This window comes from Ornithodoros turicata, chromosome 3 (assembly GCF_037126465.1).
Source record: "Ornithodoros turicata isolate Travis chromosome 3, ASM3712646v1, whole genome shotgun sequence".
Classification (NCBI taxonomy): Eukaryota; Metazoa; Arthropoda; class Arachnida; order Ixodida; family Argasidae; genus Ornithodoros; species Ornithodoros turicata.
The window spans coordinates 37,026,397-37,047,996 of record NC_088203.1 but is presented as its reverse complement, the minus strand read 5'-3'; the positions used below and the strand labels follow the sequence as shown (position 1 = coordinate 37,047,996).

At 45.1% G+C, this 21,600-nt stretch overlaps 1 protein-coding gene and 1 long non-coding RNA gene across 3 annotated transcripts; one reads left to right on the top strand and one right to left on the bottom strand.

Moving 5' to 3' along the window:
• Window positions 1–5,889: 5,889 nt before the first annotated feature.
• LOC135386872 (uncharacterized) lies at window positions 5,890–6,895 on the bottom strand. The gene is made up of 4 exons (XR_010420681.1): window positions 6,790–6,895; window positions 6,361–6,690; window positions 6,040–6,203; window positions 5,890–5,967 (listed from the first exon to the last, which is right to left on the bottom strand). It is a non-coding gene; the product is annotated as an uncharacterized LOC135386872 (long non-coding RNA).
• Window positions 6,896–12,814: 5,919 nt separating this feature from the next.
• On the top strand, window positions 12,815–19,916 carry LOC135386875 (sodium- and chloride-dependent glycine transporter 2-like). 2 transcript variants are annotated; one of them, XM_064616387.1, is made up of 11 exons: window positions 12,815–13,089; window positions 13,702–14,026; window positions 14,541–14,701; window positions 15,400–15,532; window positions 15,621–15,737; window positions 17,570–17,673; window positions 17,727–18,003; window positions 18,786–18,885; window positions 18,946–19,046; window positions 19,279–19,440; window positions 19,534–19,916. In XM_064616387.1, the coding sequence occupies exons 2-11, from the start codon at window positions 13,727–13,729 to the stop codon at window positions 19,732–19,734; spliced, it is 1,656 nt and encodes a 551-aa protein (XP_064472457.1). In that variant the 5' UTR covers window positions 12,815–13,089; window positions 13,702–13,726; the 3' UTR covers window positions 19,735–19,916. The 2 variants fall into 2 exon arrangements, with proteins under 2 accessions (XP_064472457.1, XP_064472458.1); XM_064616388.1 differs by having other exon boundaries at window positions 12,815–13,345.
• Window positions 19,917–21,600: the final 1,684 nt, after the last annotated feature.

Here is a 21,600-nt window from a genome sequence, read left to right as displayed (position 1 = left end):
TGAGATAGTTATGCTTATCTTGTATTGTAGTGTACAGCAGCAAGAAGATACAGGGTGTCCCAGGAAACGTGTCATTGAATTTTAATAAAAAAAAAAACTACGCCACCTAGAATCATGCGGCCAGCAGCATTTGTTCTTACTGGGTTCTTGCCACCTCCTGCTGTGCATATCATGCGTCCTAAGCTTAATTATGTAAAGTTTTGGGATCTGAACTCTGAAATTTGCCAAGTAAAGGAAACTTTTTTACCCCACCAATGTGAAGAGAGTGCTGAATTTACTCAAATTCATGAAAATTGACAGGAATATTAAGGAGCTATCGCATTGGAAGAAATAGCCAAAAATCATGCTCTACGGAGCTCGCACAGGGTAGCGTGCGACGAAATTTTCAGCAAAATCTTTGTCAGTCCGACAAAAGGAGGTTGGAAACCCAGCCCACATCGGCATGGCAGAGAGAGATAACACAGACATAGCTTATCGTGTCTGGCTTCGGCTGGGGACCATGCATGCCTTCCCTCTTCCAATTTCAGGAGCTGTCACTTTTTCTACTATCACTCTGTGGGCTGGGTTTCCAACCTCCTTTCGTTGAACAGCGACTGCGCTGAAAAAGTCCTCGTGCATTATGCTCAAGCACCCCGAGAAGCGTGATGTTCGGCTATTTTTTCCGATAGGATAGATCTTGGATATCACTGTCAATTATCATGAATTAGAGTAAATTCAGCATGCACTTCGGGGTAAAAAAGTGTCCTTTACTTGGCAAATTTCAGAGTTAACCTTCACAAAAATTTACATAATAAAACTTATAGGATACATGACATGCACGTAAGGAGGTGACAAAAACCTAGTAAGAACGAATGCCATTGACCGCATGATTCTAGGTGGCGTAGTTTTTTAATTAGAATGCAATGACATATTTCTGGGACACCCTGTATGCTTGTTTTTCACATAACAGCTTATAGCTAGAAACCGAGTGAGAAAGACCCATGTTTATCATATGATAACTGTGGGAATAACTGGTTCTATATGCTCCACAGGACATCCCTACTGAAGACAGCACCCTGTCACACATTTCACAAGAGCCCCCTGTAGAAGAGGCATGAGGAGCTGTGACGTGCAACTGTGCCACCGTCGACTTATGCACAAAGAAGTTGTAGGACGTGTAAGGCCTCATTCATGTGGGCTTTAATTTTTCAGGTTGCTTCTACATCATTTGCAGCACCACTGCAAACACAGAGGCGAGCCATAGAGGTACAATAGCAGCAGCGGCATCACTATAGGCTGCATGTCACTCCCCTCTCCCATAATGAATCTTTTTCCATGTGTGATACACTGTACACAGCAGCATGGTCTGCAATACATAAAAATATATGTTACTGTACAGAAAGTGTAATACTGCTCCAGCACATCACCTCCTTTCGTCACATCACCCAGTGTGTACGGCAGGCCCCTAGTGATGCAATTGCATAGTAATCTGAATAGTGCATCTTGTGGGCTCATAGGTGTTTTCAAATTCCAGACTAGCTTTGAGCTGCTGTGGGACCCTCTCACCACTATGGAAATAGAAGTGGTAATGCATCACTTTTTATAGTTTCTCCTAGACTTGTTTTGTAGTTCAAGTGATGCGTATTCATAGCTGGCTAACTCGCTATCCCCAAAATGAATACAGCGATGACAGTTGGGCACATGGCAAGGAACGCATAGAGCACTGAGTCAAGCGCTTACTTTTTTATGCAAGCTAACATAGTCCTTTTCACAGGATAGTTGCAGTCCTTCCACGGAACACCTCCCTGTTGAGCTGGTGTCCCAAATGAGCCAGGTAACACAATTGTAAATTAATATACCACATGTGGGGGTATATGAGTGTATATACTAGGTACATAGGTATACACTTGGTTAAGTGACAATCCAGTAACAAAAAAAAGTTGTGTTCCTGATCTTCTGCCACAAGAATGTATATTTCATCTTCCTAACAGACCATAAAGGCACACTCACATTTGTCGTACAAAGTACACCAACATGTGCACAATGCGTCATTCCTGCTTACCATGCGATATTGCACTTGCATATGATAAGAAATATGCTCAACATGTGCAAAAAAGTTGACAAAGTTGTCGAACTCTATATTGAAAAATGGGGGTGCAGAGTTGGGTCTTATTCCATTAACTGTAACACAGTGTAATCTCATGTGATATCAGGAAGAAAATGAAACAGAGGGAGCTTCTCAGGTATTTTTTGAACACAAGACACACAACGGCCATGCTGAATGTACAGTGTTCTCCAGTGCCTGTAATTCAGGACTACCTTTGGTCTGTACCTATATTGGTCATCGCCCGGCGTTTCAGAGTTTTAACCTAAGTGACAATGATGCAAAAGGGAGAAGGGGTAGAAAGGGGTTCCTCCAAAACACAAGACACTAAGTACGTATAGTTAGTTCACAGCTATCGGTACGTGCAGGGCCAGCGTCTACTGGGGGGAGCGCAACTGTCCCCCCTCCGAGTTCGTGGAAGGGGCTGCCTAAAAGACAGAGTTTGGGCAACACGAATGCAGGGGGGAATAAATATCCCACTTGTCCCCCTGGAAGTTAAAGGTAGATGCCGGCCCTGGGTACATGCTTCATATCATACATTAAGATGCAAGCTCAGCGCACAAACACGTCCTGATTTTTTTTTTTATGTATTGAGTTACATGCTCTAAAGAAATTTTAGCTGCTATGCTGAATTAATTTTGCAGGTAGTGGCTCCACCATCATTGATGAACCTCGTGACACAAAAGGTGAAATGAATACATACAGCAGCCATTGGAGAGGAGTGAACTTATGTGCCTTATGTATCTGCATTCCTCACATTCTAGGGCACGTCACCAATTCCCTGTGACTCTCTGGTTGACATGCAGGCGATAATATATTGTCCAGCTTATGTGCTACTCAATAGGCTGTCAATTTAATTTTGTGTTCAGTTTACCAAGGTATTCTATTGCACTTGCTCAGCAGAAATGAAATATGTAAACCTTCATTTACATCCATTAGGCAATATGCAGGCTGACTTTCTTCTCCACACTTTACAGGAGAGTTCTGTGATGGGAGGTGCACCCTCTGTGGAGCAAGTTCAACAGGTAAAAGAAATTTGCCTTAAATAATTGTTTCCACAGCGTGTTAAATATTTCGACAACTGCTAATGAGACCTGTTGCAGACCAGATGCAGTGACTTAGCTTACTACTGACTTAGCTTACTGACTTAGTGAGCTAAGTCAGTGTACAGACGCATTGCAGCTATTTATATGCACTGCGCACCCCACCAAGCAGGCCATAAAGCGCAGAATAAAATATTAGTGCCAAGGTTTAGTGCTTATCTGGGTTCTCCTTTGTTCACTGGCTCTGACATACAAGTTAACAGTTGTAAAGCTTGACGTTTTGCCTATATACTCAAAATAAATGAAGTAAATTCTACATCATGTCATGCTCCTGTTGCAGGAATCCCCCGTGCTATCACGAGAATACGTGGAGGAAAAGGACCAGGTATAATGCCAGACAACATTTAGCTTGGATTGGTGAAATTTTACGTAAATGTTTTTATGAAAATGTAGCATGTTTCTGAACTCCTGTGGGACCCTCTTGTCAGAGTGGACACTGAGGGAGCTGAAGGACCACGAGAGGTACATAGTACTTCTGCTCTGACAAAGGGAAACAGTGTAGCGCTCCCCTTAACTTCACTTGGGGTATCACCATCTCCCTATGCCATGATGACCTAGTTGTGCATATATGCTCTTTCATGTAATGTGACGTAAGTGCCCTTGGAAACCACAGAATATAGTAGCCCTTACGCTCCCACATTTGAAGTTTACTGTTGAGTGCTGTCGTAATGGTGTCCCATGTAGAGTTCTCAGAGTACATGTGGCTTTCTGAAAGGGCACCACATGCAAATTTCATGCAAATTTTACACATTACAATTTATTTGAGCAAATTGGTAACTCTAGGGCACAAGTGGATCAGCACTCGAGGAAGACTCATCCCCTGGTTTTGGAAACCATGCAAGTCAGGTATGAATGGTGAATTCTGTGTTCACAGCCTCTAGCTTTCAGTGTTTTTTGCAAGCATGTTGGCATAACAGGGCTCCAAAAGGAAACAGCATTCCAATGCAAACACTTGTGACACAAAGAATGATATTCTAAATGTTTTTACCTATTTAGGTTGAAGAGGCAAGATTTACTTCCCTCCCTAGCCCTTATACAAGTGCGCAAATGTTATGGGTAAGCTCAGCCCCGTGTGTAGGTGCTGCAGACACACAGCTGCTAGCATTACGCAGTCATTCATCGTTCGGCAAAAGCCCCGGATCCTTCTGTCTTGCATGGTGTGAATTTTAAGTTACAGAGCAGGTGCATATAGCCGCATCTGCATTTAAATCTATCCATACTGATTCTCTTCTCACATTGCAGAATGTGCATGCATTTTAACCTAACTGCTCCAAATAAAATGTGTACTAAACACTTATGACTGATGATTCAATGATGATTTTACTAACATCTACTGACTCTGTTCTGCACAATGTACTCCTCTATGTGAATCAATAAACAAATGAATTGTTCTGAAATCAAGCATATGTGACTATTTACCCTGAGATTATGCACCTCACAGAAGATGAACACGTTTTTTTAGCAAAATAGTTATATTTACATGTCCCTTCTGTTCATATATAAATTAGCTATTAAACCATATTGTTCTAAATAGGAATCATGACAGCAAATTACAACAGGGGGTAAGTTTGCAATAGAATGGAAAGTTCTCTAGTATAATTGTTGTCTAAAATATTATAGACGGCGTACTGCAGGCTAAATGTGAACCCCATTTTCTTTATATAACTATAAGCCTGTAACAGTAGTATGAGGGCACATATCAGCTATAGTATACCAGGATGACCAACCTCCTGAACCTGGAATTGTTGGGGAGAACGGTAGTAATATGTGCAGTAATTTTATCTGTGAGGTGTTTCTAATTATTGGGAAAAAATATTACTCTGAAACGGTCAGGACTGCAAGAACAGTCTCCCTTCATCAATATTTGTCATGACCTGCAAGAGGTCTGAACATTGAGAAGAAACGTAGAAGTGCAAGGGTGCAGGGGAGCTGGTACAATGTAAAACGACGATAAAACCTGAGACACGGAACAGAAAAAAGAAGACACGACACGTTCTCAATGAATAAATGATAAGAAACGTCCCATTTATTCCTGTGACGACATCAGGTACAACAATGTGGTTTGCGCATGCCCTGTAAACGGATTTGTGATTCATGTAGCTTCAGCTCGTAAACGGGAGTACTGTGGGGACTAGAAAGCATTGTGAGTATGTGACCTGGCTGAATTAAGTTAAGACCAAAAAGCAGTACCAGAAGCAGGCATTTACAGACCACATACTGGTGTGTATACATATTCACGAGGCATGGCCCAACATCATTTCGAAGACAAGGATATAACATTTACGAGAAACTAAATTTCCTTCCCACTCGTGGTTGTTTCAAGTAGACCTGACAGTTCTATTAAAATGATAGAAAACAGTAAGGAGGGGTTTAGTAGACACCATGTATACATGTACCTGTGTGCCGGTTTGGGTCAGTTTACGGGTCCTGTGCACAGATAGCAAAGTGTGCTGTAGGATAAAACCTTCCCATCCTCACAAGATTCTAACAAGGACATACCAAGTCAGAAAACGGAAAAATGTACATCACAAAAATTTATGTTGTGTATGGATCTGTTTTAGGCAAAATCCACAGCTGATACTCCAGAGAAAGACTTCTTAAGAGAACGGGTCAAGTGGTATACGTCCCTACATACCAAAAGCAGCAAAGAGATAAAGAGACTTCAACAGGCAAATCGACGTTTAAAGAAAAGAAATGCGGGGCTGAAAGGTGTGATTAAGGATTTAACAAGACAGAAGATCCTGCTCGAGGAGAATGTTGCAGTTTTGGAGAGCCTTGGTGCTACAAATCAAGAATTATTGAAAAGACAGGTTGCAAAACGCACAGGAAATCCCCTCCCCACACAGTACTCACCTCAGCTGCGAGCATTTGCATTGACTTTACATTTTTGTTCACCTCGGGCCTATAACTATGTGCGGAGTGTATTCGACACCTGCCTGCATCATCCAAAAACATTGAGCAAATGGTACCAATCAGTTGATGGCAGGCCAGGGTTCTCAAAAGAAGCTCTGAATGCACTGAAAATGAAAGCAACAGAGAATAGCAAGTCAGGCTTTCCAACATTATGCAGTCTCATGGTGGATGAAATTTCAATCAGACAGCAGCTCCAATGGGACGGCAAACAATTCCAAGGCTCTGTTGACATGGGCACTGGAACAGATGGCGATTGCTTACCAATGGCTAAGGCAGCATTTGTGATAATGGCAGTGGCTATTAATGGAAGGTGGAAGGTCCCGTTGGGCTATTTTCTTGTTGATGGACTTGGCGGTGAACAAAGGGCTGACCTAGTACAACGCAGTCTTGTCCTTGCCCATGAAGTGGGAGCGACTGTTGTCTCCTTAACTTGTGATGGGGCACCATCAAACTTCGCAATGTTTAGACAGCTTGGGTGCAACTTCAGTGACCCCCAAAATTTGAAGACAACTTTCCAGCACCCTGAAACAGGTGAAGTTGTTGTCGTTTTCATGGATCCTTGTCATATGCTGAAGCTCGTGAGAAATTGCGCTGTGTGACAAGAAGATCATAATGAGTCCAGACGGGAATGCTATAAAGTGGAATTTCATCGAAAAGCTGCACAGTCTGCAACAGAAAAAGGCACTGCACCTGGCAAACCGTCTCCGCAGCTCACATATCGATTGACGAAGACAACCAATGAAAGACAGTTTGGCAGCTCAAGTTCTAAGTATTGTAACGTTCCTTCTCGAAGGAACCCAATAGTCCAAAACTATGTCCTCTTCTTTCTTCCTCGTGACCCCACCCTCTCGTCCTCCTCGTTGGCACCTTACAAGTATGTCTGTTGCGGATGCCATTGCAGAATGTCGCACACAAGGGATGTATAGATTTGAAGAAAGTCAAGACACAGAACAGTTTCTCCGAATCATTAATAATATTTTTGACGTCCTAAACTCAAGAAGTATGTATCAGAAGCACTGGAAAAAGCCACTGTGTCCAGCTAACATCTCTTCCGTTCAGTCCCTGTTCAACATTGCAGACACTTACCTGTCCAGCTTGAGAGAACATCCAAGTGGCATCCCACTACTGAAGACCAATCGGAAGACTGGATTCTTGGGCTTCAAAATTGCAATGAAAAGCCTATTTATTCTCTATGATGAACTGGTTGTGAAGAAAAAGCTCCTGATGTACATACCATCTCATAAGGTGAGCCAAGATCATCTCGAACTTTTCTTTGGTGCTATCAGATCCCATGGACGGTGCAACGACAATCCTAGTGCCCAACATAGATGGGTAGAAATCCAGCGAACCGGTAGAATGTAGGAAGGGAGTTGCCTCAGGACAGAAGCCGCCGATATTTCGAACAGAGACTGTTCTTCTTCTGGGCACCGTCCTCATCATTGGCATGGTATTTAAAGGGTTAGGTGTGACGTGTTTAAAGGTTCAGAAGAAGAACCCAGAAGAAGAACAGTCTCTGTTCGAAATATCGGCGGCTTCTGTCCTGAGGCAACTCCCTTCCTAGTGCCCAACAGTTTGCCGCAGCATTCAAGCGACTGGTTGTGCAAAACGAAGTCAGAGACATCACCACTGGCAACTGCTTGCCATACAGGAGCACATTGCGATAATCCATGTGAGCAGTGCAAGAGCGGCACATTCTGAAGAGGTCTTGAACGGGACAAGTGATCGAAGGCAACTGCTGCCAAGCTGTGAAGAAAACTTGATGGGTTTTGATGACGACCACGATTACTGTCCTGATCCTGGGCACATTTCAGAATGCGGGGGAATGATAGTTACATACATAGCAGGATTTGTTGTGCGCAAACTTCAGAAGTCCCTGCTGTGTGAAACGTGCATAAATGCACTAACTGCATCACCTTCTGAAGAGCCAACATATGCTCTTATATATCGAAAGAGCAGAGGAGGGCTGCTCTATCCATCTGAGAGTGTAATCAAAATTGCACAGAAATCAGAACAAGTTGTCCGGATTGCCAGTGCAGAAAATAGACTCACGGCCAAGAACATCCTTGCAACAATGACTTCCGAAGTGCTCCACAAATTCTTCGACTGGATCCTTTTTCCCTTGCTCCGTGATCACATGTTCGATCAAAGTCCTTTAGACAATCATTATGTCCATCTCGTAAAGTGCGTAGCAGAGAAGTACATTGACATAAGGCTGCATCACAGCAAGGATACAACACAAAAAGTTCACGTAAAAAGAGTGAGGCAGATGTTTACAAAGCTGACTCAGTTTAAAGGTCAGTAAATTAGGACTTTGCAGCTATTTCGAATAAGTGAACATGTTCCCACGTTGCATAGTTGTTGAGATTGTGGAGACAGCTGCCTTGCAACAGTGATCTTGCATGGCTTCGGCCCCAACCCCTTTTGTTTGTTTGTTTTTTGTTTTATCTGTGCTCTGGGACAAATGTATAGTGATTATGTATATATATAACTTATGTCATGCATCTGCACAAGCCATAAACATGTGATGAGGGAAACATCTCCTTGAGATTTAGAAATAAGCACAGGGACATGGGTTATGGGGAACACGGAAAAATACAAAGGAGCAGGCGAGGCAGACTACTTGCTGGTTTTGAGTCTGTCTCATCTGCTTCTTGGTATTTTTCCATGTTCCCCTTCATCCGTGTCCCTGTGCTTGCTTCTCAAACTCAAGATGTTTCCCTCATCGCATTCGCACCAGCTAACTTGCCTCCTATTTCTGTGCCTCATGAAACAAGAAAACATTTAGTGTCCGATGTATGTACATGCGTATACTATTGTATTGCACCCACATGTGCAATGCCTAGAAAACACTTGCAAAAGGAGCTGTCCTCCCCAGTAAAGCGTCTGGAGATGGGACACGACACATTGCATTTGAAAACTCATATGGATGGGGTGACTATGTGGTACAGTGCATACAGGTGGCCAGTGGTGCTACCTTTTTTTCCATCCGTATATATATATATATATATACATACATATTAATCACAGGGGACAAAGAAATCGTATCAAGATAAGGAAGGTTATATTCATGGATAACACAAGTAGAAAAACTGATTTTTCTCAGCTACTTGCGTACAGCGACGACATGCAGCATAACCACCCGTGCGTTCTGTACTTTCCCGGTTGCATCCAGCAGGTTACTGTCAGTACCGTGGTACAGACAATGAAAACTTACTACGTTATGGAGCCAAATTAAACGGCACTGAATAGATAACGCTAACAAGAACATGGTCGGATTTCATCCGTTCCGCGCAGCTCGTGATTGCTTTCTCCAGTCAAATTTTCAGCACAATTGTTTCCCTGAAAGTTCGCAACGTGCAGCAACAATGCTACGAACTTTACCGTATCAGTTGTTCGTCGGTTTACTAATCTTAACTGCTAATACCTCGTATCTATCTGTTATTGCTAGCATCTCGCCGGGCGCCAGAAAACGCCATCCACGGCGGCAGCTGTCCCAGTTTGTTTGTCCCAGTTGTGGCGAAGGCTCACCGCAGATTGGCTGCCTCCAGTCACCTGATCGATATGACGTCCTCATGACGCGTACTATATGTCGTCACTTCCACTACACTTTTGTGATTCGGAAAGAAACGGTCGTGCTCCCTCCTTAGTTTTCCTTCCTCCAAGGATCAAGTTAATCAATTTCCGCGCGGCAGTTCGCCACGGCGCGGCGCCAGCTGTACTCCCTTCGCCGCTCCGTTTAAATTCACTCCCGGGAATACTTCTCGCATGGCGAAGGTAAAATTTTGGTTCGAGACTCAGAAAAATGTTTTCTTTCTGATGACAACTCAAAAAAAAAAAATCATTTCATAGTCCCTTAACGTACTTTTTGGCCTCCGTGAAGGTAGCACCAGTGGAGAGGGGCCCTTTCATTCTCGCCGACGTGCTATCCTGCACTCATTTTTATTTGTTCATTTCGCGCCTCGGCTGATAAGAAACGTTTCGGCGAGCGGAAATTTTGCAGTTTGAAAGGTCTTTACGATAGTGGTTCCTAAAACACGATAAGCCGAACACCTGATTCATTTGAAGTGACTGACATCATGTTGTATCTGTGACATCAGGTCTTTCGTTTGACAGTTTTCTTCATTCTTGGAAAATAACTGTTCTGAGACAGGAGCGTACAAACAGACAAACACATCAGAAATCTCTTTCGTCTGTCCATTTATTGTACCGTTTTCATAGAGAGCTTGCAACTTTCTGAAAATCTCACAGTGCGTTTGATGCACTGTCATCAAAGTCGTCCGACACCATCAAGTTACAGTGTAAACGACGTGCTGTGGAATATTCGCGCAAGTGTAGAGCTCGCAGACTTGCCACTATTGCTGTGGGAGGTGCGGACGCATTGATACCTTTTCTGGTATCGAAGTGCAGATCTCGATCCTTCTTTAAATTGCTATCAAAAAGATTTCCGTTGCTAATTTATTGTAACGATATCCACATCGCTACCGATACCGATACTTTTTTGGTGATGAAAGAAGGAAGTCACTGAAAAGGTTAGCCAGCTGTAGGACTAGCTTTGTATGTATTTGTCCGTTCTATGTGTTCCAGCCTCAGAACATCCACTGCCATAAGTTTTTTGATGCCTCACCCTTTCGTCGCCGAATATATTTCTTACTCTTATTCTTTGTCGTTGGTCCGCCTAGCCCTCGGCACGAAGCCTGTGGACGTGCCTACGTGTTCCGTAATGGGAATTATGCCAAACACATGGTTACTTTTTTATTTCTTCCAACCACGCTGCGCTCAACAAAAAGGTCAACGAACATATGTCAAGTCCTTGACTGCGTGCTCTGGACTCCACTGCAAAGCTACAGTGTCGCACCGGGTCACGCTCACATACAGGGTTCTTTTTTTTTGTTTTCTGAGACAGATGTTTCATTAAAAAAACACTCTAAGGGCCAGAGACATGCTGTTTTCACTTCTATCATCTCTGGGTCGGCGGACGTCCTTGGCCATATGTTGCTCAACCGACAAATGATTAATTACCTAAAAATAGTTAATTAAATTTTTAATTATAAAAGCTACGAAGTTGTCGCAATAAGAACATAGATGTTCTTATTGGGCGCCTATACGATATTAGGTCACCGAAAAATACAGATCTGTATTTTTCGGTGACCTAATATCGTAGCCGTTTTCGGAACAAAAATCCGTTCGGAAAATCTTTTTTGCGGACGAAACAATTTTTTTACGAAATTTGTTTTGTTCATTGCGCATCTGCGGAGGGCCGTCTTTCCTTCACCCCCAATGTGAGAGGGTGAAAGAGCACATTCCCAAGCAGCACAATGTACTGAAAGTCGAGTGCAATAGGGGTGGACGGTATGTGTCTTATCAATGTTCCTTAGGTTCACGAGTCTGTTCAAGGTCTTCCACCTACCCGTCCACCCCTATTGCACTCGACTTTGAGTACATTGTGCTGCTTGGGCTGTCGCCATGTTGCATCAATGTTATTGCTGTTTACTTACAGGTAGCATACGGGGATGAAGCGCCTGCACACACGCTACGCACATGACACCAGACTTGAAAGCGTAAAAACACGCTGCTGACATGCCCCAGCGATCGAAAGGCTCTCTTGATCGTTGCAATTCACCACACAGGCCGCACAACAAACGATAAACAAGCGATGGTCCATGTAGGTGCAGTTATTATACGCAACCACAATCGACGACCGAACACTGACAAAAGTACAACGATTGCCTCCACGAGAATACGTACTCCTGCCTCTTCAATAACTTGGCAAACGCGCTCTTTGTACATTGTTTTAGCGATCATATTAACAAACACAATGGCAGGCTTAACCGCCGGCTACCCATACACCATCACGCAACCACCTGTAGCAGCGCCGCCTTAATTTTTTAGTTATCAACCTCATAGCAAAAAAGAAAACAAAAAACGGGCATCTTCCTCTTCGCGGCCCTTCCGTCGTCTGCCAAGTTCTCCCTCCCCTCAACCATCCCGTGACAATGTGAATAATGCGCATGCGTTGTAGTCAAAGGGCTTCAGAGCCGGAGAGATCACGTGAAACCAGTGGCTAAGTGTGACTGGTGAATACGGGCACATGTCTCTAGCACATATAGTTTTTTTTTAATGAGAAATCTATTTAAAAAAACACTCCGTATATTGCGGTATATTGGAACTTCGCATAGGTTTCCTTGGTCATTGGATCCCACGGTATATGTGGGCCTGACGCTAACGTAATTGTCATACTGCTCTCTCAGCTGCCGGAGAGGCCACGGCCTGTTAGGATGGCAAAAGAAAACTTTGAGAACGGGCTATTGATAAAAGCCAAGCAATGTGTCCGAGCTACATAATAGACGTGATGTCATACAAATGGGGTGTACACGTAAGCGGAATTTCTGTTCATCATCTTCGTATTTCCAGCAAAAGTATCGGACAAAGTATCGCGTTACTTTTTTTACTAACGATAGTGGTACTCCGTTACATTAAAAAACAAGTATCGGTATTTCCATGCTTTTTACTCAAGTAACGAGTATCGGTATCGCGATTCCATATTTCAGTAACGGGGACGACATTGGTGGTGGTGGTGGTGATAGTGATAGGGCTCGCCGTTTTTGGCCTTACAGAGGTGGGCAACGTCACAACTGACGCCCTGGGTTAATGTGCGTCCTGGATCAACTTCTATGGGAACCGCGCCGATATATGACTGAAAGCGACTGAGGAAAACCCAGAAAAAAACCCAAACAACACAGCCGGAACCGGGATTCGAACCCGGGTATCTTCCAGTCTCGACGTGACATGGCCAGCACATTGATAACACGCCATCAGCCAAGCTCGAAAGGAGGATAGCCAAGGCACAATGACGAAGAAGAAGAACGGATCAGCTGGAATGTTCTCCATGCTGAGGAAGAAGTTCTCCCTGCTGCCTTTCTGGATATCGCTTCCGCTTGCATAGTCGACGTGGAAATTGTCCTAGAAGTTTGCAATACAACGGCTTAGAAGGTATCTGTCAAAACTCCCATTCTATAGTGGCTTATCTCTCTTGCAGCGGACGCACCGGCCTGGGATAAGCTTTGCCTAGGACACCTCGGCGGCGCTCAGTCTGGTCCCCGCACCACCTACAGTGAGCGCGGGGCCGCTACTCGAAGCTCTACAGCAACCTAACTTGACCTATGTCCTACCTAACTTAAACCAACCTAACGTTACTTGATCTATCTCGACATTGTGCATTGCCAGGAGCGCTGACCCCCCCCCGTAGGTAAGAATGTACTCTCAGCGCTTGAGCCCGATGGTTGAACAACTCATGATAAACTTACCGAAAGAACAACACCAGCTTACCTACTTCTGCATGACTTTATCTCTCAACTCATGAAACCATCAGATATATCTGGCCTGAGCGGATCCAACGAATATGGTCGGAGCGATATGGGTGTCAGGCGTCCCAGTACTGTGCGATCACTTTCAACGGTGGTGCACTGTACGAGCATTGAAAGTGACACGTGCAGTAAATATCCCAAATATTTGGGTTTCTATTCTGGCTTTTCGAACTTATCCAACCGCCGCTTGCTGGCAGTGTCACAGTTCACCACTAGAACGGGAGCATTTTCGTTGCAGGACTGGAACCATTGGAACAGAAAGGATGTGTGACGAACGCGCCAAATGGGAAATGCGTTCCCACTATATCCTCGCTTCCTTAGGCAGCTCAGTGGGCGCTGGCTGGTTGGAACTGGCAGCTACAGTGCGGGACTATGGTGGCATGGCTTTCCTCTTGGCCCACGTTACTCTGACGGTGCTGGTGGCCATGCCCCTGTTCGCTCTGGAGATGTCCCTGGGTCAGTTCGCCGGCATAGGTCTCGCTCACGTCTTCCAGTGCTGTCCTGTTGGAAGGGGCCTTGGTATTTCTCTCGCCATCGCCGCCTTTGTCCAGATCACGCTTCAGGTTGGTGATCCTCTTGACACCGTCGTCGGCCGTCATGTGTTCGAAATAATAAACACCGGCACAATTCTACTGATGGCGCTTTCTTCGGGTGTAATTTAGCAACAGTCCGGATAGAGGCTGCATGTCGGAGGATGGCTGTTGATATAGCTTTAATACGACGTTGCCATTGTTGCCAGATGATATCACTACAACGGCCGATCTATTCACGCGCCTGGAGGGACACAAATTGGGGGGGGGGGGGAGTGACAGTGTTTTGCTCATGGTTAGGTGAGACCTAGATTATATCAAGTTACGATGACCCCACGCGCGCTCTAGGCGTCGGCGGCATGAGACTTTTCTTTTTATTCCTGTACTGCAGCTGAAGTAGCCAGGAAGTGGTAAATGTAGACGCCTGGTTTCCCACTGCTTGCTGCGCTACACGAAGGGTTAATTCCATGTCACAAATAGAAATTTTTTCCACACTTTTGCTACGACGTATTTTCTACGAAGCTATGCTAAAGTTTTTCCTCTTCAGAGCATGTCCCTGGCATACACACTCGCCTCCCTGTGGCAATCAATTGGACGGCTCTTGCTGTGGGATGACCAATGTCCCAGCATATTTGAAGACCAATGCACTTCCACCCAGTCTGGTAATGGAACTGGCAATGGATCTGCCGTCGATCACGAATTCTATCTGTAAGTCTAGCAGTCCAATTCAATTCACCGTCTGTGAAGTTGACCGTGCTCCGTAGAACTAGAACGTAGAACTACCGTGAACGTTTCGTGGAGTTGCCTATCGAGAAGACACAGTGATATCCACTGAGGTATATTCCGTGGAAGATCGAAGAACTTGAATAGTTATCCTGCAAGCATAGCATGTTGGTGTGAGCAATAGTAAATGTTCTTTACTGACATGAAAAGCGCGGCGCTGGGAAGTAGAATCGTGGTGGAGCACATGCGCAAGAAAAGCGTGTCGCACGACAACGACATCCGCCGTACCCGCTGCGGAGAGAAGTTACAGGTCGCACTTGACATGAAAGACGATCCCAATCGAGTGTGGCCCACTCCCAATCAAGTATTGTTGTCCCTCAATCGTTGTGCCGTGTGTCTGAATAGGTCACCTGCGAGGAAAGTGCGCACGAAGAGTACATTCTGCCTTGCTGCGCATAGTGAACCCAGTCGATTGCTCCTGGGCAAGTCACGTGTATAGCAATAGTCGTTACAGACCCATCGCGCTGACGTTTGAAACGACTGGCATGGCTGCGCTGTATTTTTCAATCGGGAGCGTCACGGATGTTCAATAATACCATTTGACCTGGTGCTAGGTTGTTGCATGAACATTTCAGCGCTTCATCCCATGCGGATGATTCATCAGATAGGTCTTGTCTTTGCAGTCGTCCTTTCCCTCGCTTGAGTACAGGACCGTCAGACATTGGAGGGATCAGCGTTGACGTTGTCATCTGCTTCTTTCTAGCGTGGCTTCCGCTGCTCGTTCTATTGCGCCGTAGCGTCGATGTCTACGGCAAGGTACAGAACGGCACATGTTGCTGTTACATTCACTGAGGACCCTTTACGCTCCTCCGTTTGGTCATCTAATTTTATTTCTTCCACGCAGTATCTGTACATTCTCGTGACGGTTCCCCTTGCATTGGCCATTTTGAGTGTGATCGCTCTTTTCGTATCCCGCGCTACGTTCCTGCGTTCACAGTGGAAAGTCCTGGCCGACTACACGGTGGGTAACACAAACTGGAAACAATATATACGACACAAAGAAGGTAGAAACTGATTAAAAGCATGCCGCGCTTCAATATATTATTGGAGGAGATAACCGAAATACTCCCTTTGCTACCTCACCTGATGTTAGGATCCTGGTTGAAGGACAGGAACTCCGTTTAACGGTCCGCTTAAAACTACTGCGCACGCGTGGAATGAGCCCTCTGCGCACAACTGAATGGAAACAAATATCCGAATTGCTAGAATGTGACCCGCGTACACTGTTTGTTTTCTTCGGGTGTTTTTTTTCCACTGAAGAAATAAATTCGTTGTTCATTTGTTCCCCGAACTGCAAGTGATCAAAATGTTTTCAGCTCGGGTGTCCCTTATTTTAACGCGAGTTCTAAATCTACTTTTCCGTGTTTCTCGAGGTGTTTTTCTTCAGTTGTTTGTCGAACATCCGAGTACCAATAGGTTGCTTATAATTTATAACGTCACCTGGCTAATCTCCAGCGGACTTTTTCCGCTGACGGAGGTTGCATGTTCCATTGGTCAATCCGGAACAGATTCCCGTGCTTTGCATGTCGCACTTTCTTGCTCCGCCGATAAAGCTAGGAATACTGGAATACCAACAAAAACTATTGTCCACAACTTCCGCATCTTGCGACAAAAAGCAACAACAAGCGTTGGACTAAATCGCTGAGTTTGCCTGCTGCGGATTGGAATGCTCGCTTCAGGTCATCAAGTACGGATGCGGCCCGTAATTCTGGTGCGCAAGTGAGCTTCCAACCTCGCGGTTCCGAAAAGCTGCTCCCATTGGCTGTTCATCTGCGACGGCAAGCCTTCTGACCAATAACAAGGCCCGTGCGTCTTTTTCTTTTCTTTCTTTACTGTTTTCTTTCTTTTTCTATCTGTATTCTTTCTTTATTGTTTCCCTTGTATTTGGCGCAGCCTGTCCCTGGTCTGAAGTTAAACAGTCTACTGGTCGCTAGCAGACGTCTCATGGCTTCTAATAAAACGTGTTCGAGTGACCTTCACCTTGAACGAGTGTTGAGGTACTAGCGCCGCTGCTGCGCGCATTCTTCTAAATTAGTTTGCTCGGGAAACTCGCACTTTTCAAAATGGAATATTTTGCGCGACAGTTCTTGTGCGTAGCATGTTGATGTCACGCTGTAAAAAAGTACATTCCAACTGCCTTTCATGCTCCTTTAATATTAGTTATGGAGAAAAGACGAAAAGGAGGCGCCCCAACGGGTCTTCGAAAGAAGAGAGGAGCGTGGGGCAAATGACATAACTATAGGAGATGAGCTGTAGCTTTTTTGGAGCCACGCGGGAGGTCACTAGCCGTTTAGTAGCCGAATGAGGTCGCTTTGCACACGTCACTTTGGCTCGCTGCCACCACACCTTTTCGAGTATTTTGAAACTATGCGTTGGGACTCCCATACGGTTATATGGAACCGAAACCGGAAAGCGAGCGCTGATGTCCCTAGAGGTGGCCCCCCAATCTTGGGTTCACTTCTCGGCGCAATAGAGCTCCTCCTCTCCCTCCTCCATGATATTAGCTAACTGTTACATGATTGCCTAAATGATAGATATAATTACAGTAAGAAACTACCGCCGTTTAGAAGAATTTCCCTGCGTCATTTAGACATGTTATGGGACTCACATGTGCGTGGTGTGCTCAACATTGCACCTAAAGGATCGTTAGCATCGATCTTGTTGCCTTTGACTATTATTTCCTTCACAAAACTATGCAACAGACATTACGTCCCTGTTTCTGATGAATCCCTTGTTGCTAATGATTCCTTTATGACTTTTTTGCTTCCTTCCTTCTGTCCTTTTTTTTTTCAGGTGTGGTGTCGTGCTGTAGAGCAGTCGTTGGACACTCTGGCGCTAGGACGCGGCGTAGTCATTGCGTTAGCGAGCTTCAAGAACGTGCACGACGACGTAATACAGTACGTACGACACCATAGTCATCACCACCGACATGACAGTGAATCTCATTTAGGGACACTACAAGGCTAACGTTGATGACCACGACCGTGACCTACGTTTTATGCACTGTGGGGCTGACAAAGAGGACGAGGGACGTCAGGAGTGTGTGGGCCATTCTTGTCTGGTCGTCCTTCTACCTTCTGCAACTATCTGACTGCTTGTTGCTCGCTGAGACGCTGTTGGTTAGCCTAGCGGACGCCACATCCGTCACATCCAGGAAGGCGAGACGTCTGTCAGCCCTTGGCATTTCTGTGGCAGCGTTCATCTTGGCTCTTCCACTGTGTTTCTACGTATGACACATGTGTGCTTATATTGACAAGTAGAGAAGTACGGAAAATGCGGCATACATGTCGTGAGGCGCGAGTTTGCGTGGTCCGTCGGTAATCTGACGGATCCGACGGTTCCGAAGGGTCCGGATCCAATCCATCGGGCAGACCCGACGAACAGGTAATCCGACGGTGTTCCGAAAAGTAACTTTAGGCGGCATATTAGGCTGAGACAGTAGCAACAGCAGCACGTGAACATGCGCACGACACGTCAGTATACGTCAGCACGCATAATTCACGACCCAGATGTATTTGAAAGATTGCGCATGATACCGCTGTCTACTTCTGTGTTCACATTGTAGGACTAACAATTGGAGTGACCTGATGCTAATCGAATGCGAATCATCACGGGTGGACAGAGGCCATCAGTGGAAACAGCTGAGGCTCGTCAAGGTACATTGCACATCGACGGGCTCAACCGATATATCTTTGCACACCTGTGCACTTTGAGGCAGACACAGCCTGAAGCAGCTGGAGCCCGTCATCTTGGACGGGGCATAGTTTTTGAAGCTCATAGTCATGCATGAGACAGCTGATGTAACATCGGATGGGATTATGTAGCTGATGGAACTGATGATCGGAGCTGATGTAACATACATGTAGCGCAATATGAGTCCTATATTTCTTCATGTAAAGTATAAGGAAAACGCGCGATAAAGACGGTAGTTAATCCTTCTTAGAATAATTAAGCTCTGGTTGAGGTGAATTACGGTTCTCAAAGTCTCAGTACATCCTATTCCCCGTAGTCTGGGCCATATTACATGGAGCTACTGGAAAAGGAAGCGGTCCCGGTGGCGACACTCTTTTTATGTCTCCTGGAGCTCATCGTTATCAATTTCGGTTACGGTAATATTCTTTTGCGACCGCGATAAGGTCAGGATGACTGAAACCTGACACCTCACACAGGAACTGAGCGGTTCGCCTTCGATGTGAGCTTCATGCTGCAGCGTTCGCCAAGCAGACTTTGGGTGCTGTCATGGCGTTACATCTGCTGGCCGTTACTTGTCGTAAGTCGTATTTCAGAATATATACAATCATTAAGATGTAGCATACCTGGCAGTACACGATGGAATTTGAGTGATAACACATCTGCCGCATCAGAGGCACCGCCTGAGAAAGCTCGCCCTCGTGCTGGTAATTTCGGTTGCCAATGAATCGTCCTGGTCGCGATCAGTATTCAGGATTGATTGGGATGAAGATAGTATCCACACTTTATTTATTCCACGATTCGTGCTTTAGGCTGCACTGGTGTGCCGGTTATGCACTGGCTTACGTGCGGACATCAGCCTCCTATACGAGTGGTCACCCGCACTGGTCCTGGCACTGTCCTTGATTCTGGTTGTGCTACTGTTTATGCCTTCGCCAATTTGGGCCTACTTTTTGTGTCAGCGTGAGCCAAAGGTGAACCAACATGACGTCGCTTGAAAAAGCGGATCATGCTACTTAGCGCGTCCCATGCCACGTTCTATGTTAACCTATGTGTTCCTTGTACAGGGCCTAGCGGGGCTCCTGGAGCCGAACCCTCACTGGGGTCCTGCAGAGCCCGAAGCGTTCAACGATTACCGTCGTGAATTGTTTGCCAGTTCGAGAAGACTGTCCATCGTACGGCGTCAATCTTCCTTAGGCACCGAGGTAGAAGATCTGTTACCCAGAAGCGTCATCGGGGTGGACCAGCCTTCGAGCAGTATCTATTAGACAGCCCGATGGCATCTTGGCGATGTATACGTTCATCCTGGTGGATACTTACGTATATACACAACATATCTGCGAAGTTGCGAATGCCTAAACCAGCAACTATCGCATCTACCACGTTTCTCCTCTTGACCATATTAAAAGTACAAGCAGGACTAAAGTGTCCTTCGCTGATACCACATGCACGTTCAGTTGTGTTCACTAACTTCAGCAGCAGTAGTAAAATACTCTGCTCATTCATTGGAACATTTAAATATTGATTGATGTCAACCCCTTCTGCAGTCACTCACCGAAGCGTTTCCCTAATGTCGTTACGCTGACCATAATGTTTTAACGTCGTCATCCTTGCTGAAATATACTGGCCTCCCAGAAATGGGTAGAAATCCAGCGAACCGGTAGAATGTAGGAAGGGAGTTGCCTCAGGACAGAAGCCGCCAATATTTCGAACAGAGACTGTTCTTCCATGCGAATTGTGGGTCAACAGCCCGGAGCTGCTCCGGGCTGTTGACCCACAATTCGCATGGACCTTTAAACAGGTCACACCTAACCCTTTAAATACCATGCCAATGATGAGGACGGTGCCCAGAAGAAGAACAGTCTCTGTTCAAAATATCGGCGGCTTCTGTCCTGAGGCAACTCGCTTCCTGGCCTCCCAGAAAGTCATTCGATGGTTTCAGGTCCGGACCACAGAGGGCTTGGCAAGGCGCTTCATGGGCCACATTTCAAGCCAATATCTAGCAACACCAAACGACAATATGATCAACAAAAAATATATCAATATAAATATTATATACTAGTATCAAAACCTAGTTAACAAAAACTAGTTTATATACTCGTATATGTGGTGATCAGGCTTTAATATTGCAATTGCAATGTGCTCCCTAAAGTCAATAATTAAAAAGTTGATTAAAATATCTCTGTTAATTGGTCCCCCAACTGAGGAAAAAATTGCATTCCTAGTAGCAGCCCCGCCGAGTAATCGTATGCCAAAAGTAAAACCGCCCCAAAGGAAACTCCCCTTTTTATGAAAATTTGTTGCAGATAAAAGGAAACGCCATGTATATCTGCAAAATATGATTTTGTGCAGTGTCTTATGGCGAATTCCGCTGGTCGTTTTCGTGCAGAAAAAGTTACACTGCCTCGAGTGTGTGTCACATGGCCGCTTCACTCCAACCGCGTCGCGTTTCATTGGTCCTTTCGTTCGCTCTTGGTACGTTTCTAGGCTGAACCCACACTCGCATACTACACTGCACTGCACGGAAACGACCAGCTATTCTGTATTAGGGACGTCGCTTTTTTCGTAGAGTTCTATCAATGCTTATAATGATTATCTGCAGTGTTGAAACCCCCGAAACCGTCCAAGTCGTCAGAGGTGATTGCTGCCAGACACTTTAGAAGGAATAAAAAGGCTGCTTTCGTCATTTGGATTGGTGTATTCAAAGTTGCTGACACCAATAGGAATCGAGAATGTTGCAAAACACACCCCTGCAGATGCATGAACAAAGCAGTTTAAATCCTTGAAAACGTATGCGCTGACGCTATTGATATCCTACGCACCGGTCGCTCTTGCGTTTGGTGTTTGTAACATTCACTTGCTAGCCTGTGTTGTCGAGGTAATGTCTACTTATAAAATACTTGTTTGCCTCTGCGATGTTTCGCAGCTCTCTTCCAATTTCAGGATGATTTCTTTCAATCAAAACAACTATTTCGAATCGTTATGATAACCAATTAATTAAATCGCAACGCAAATCAGTAGCTTAAACCAAGGTTATTTATATCACTGTTCTCCGGTCCTGCTTAAGTTGCTGTAATTATGCAGGTAGATGTACAGCGATGACTTACTAGAACTGGTTTGTGCCCTATGTTCTA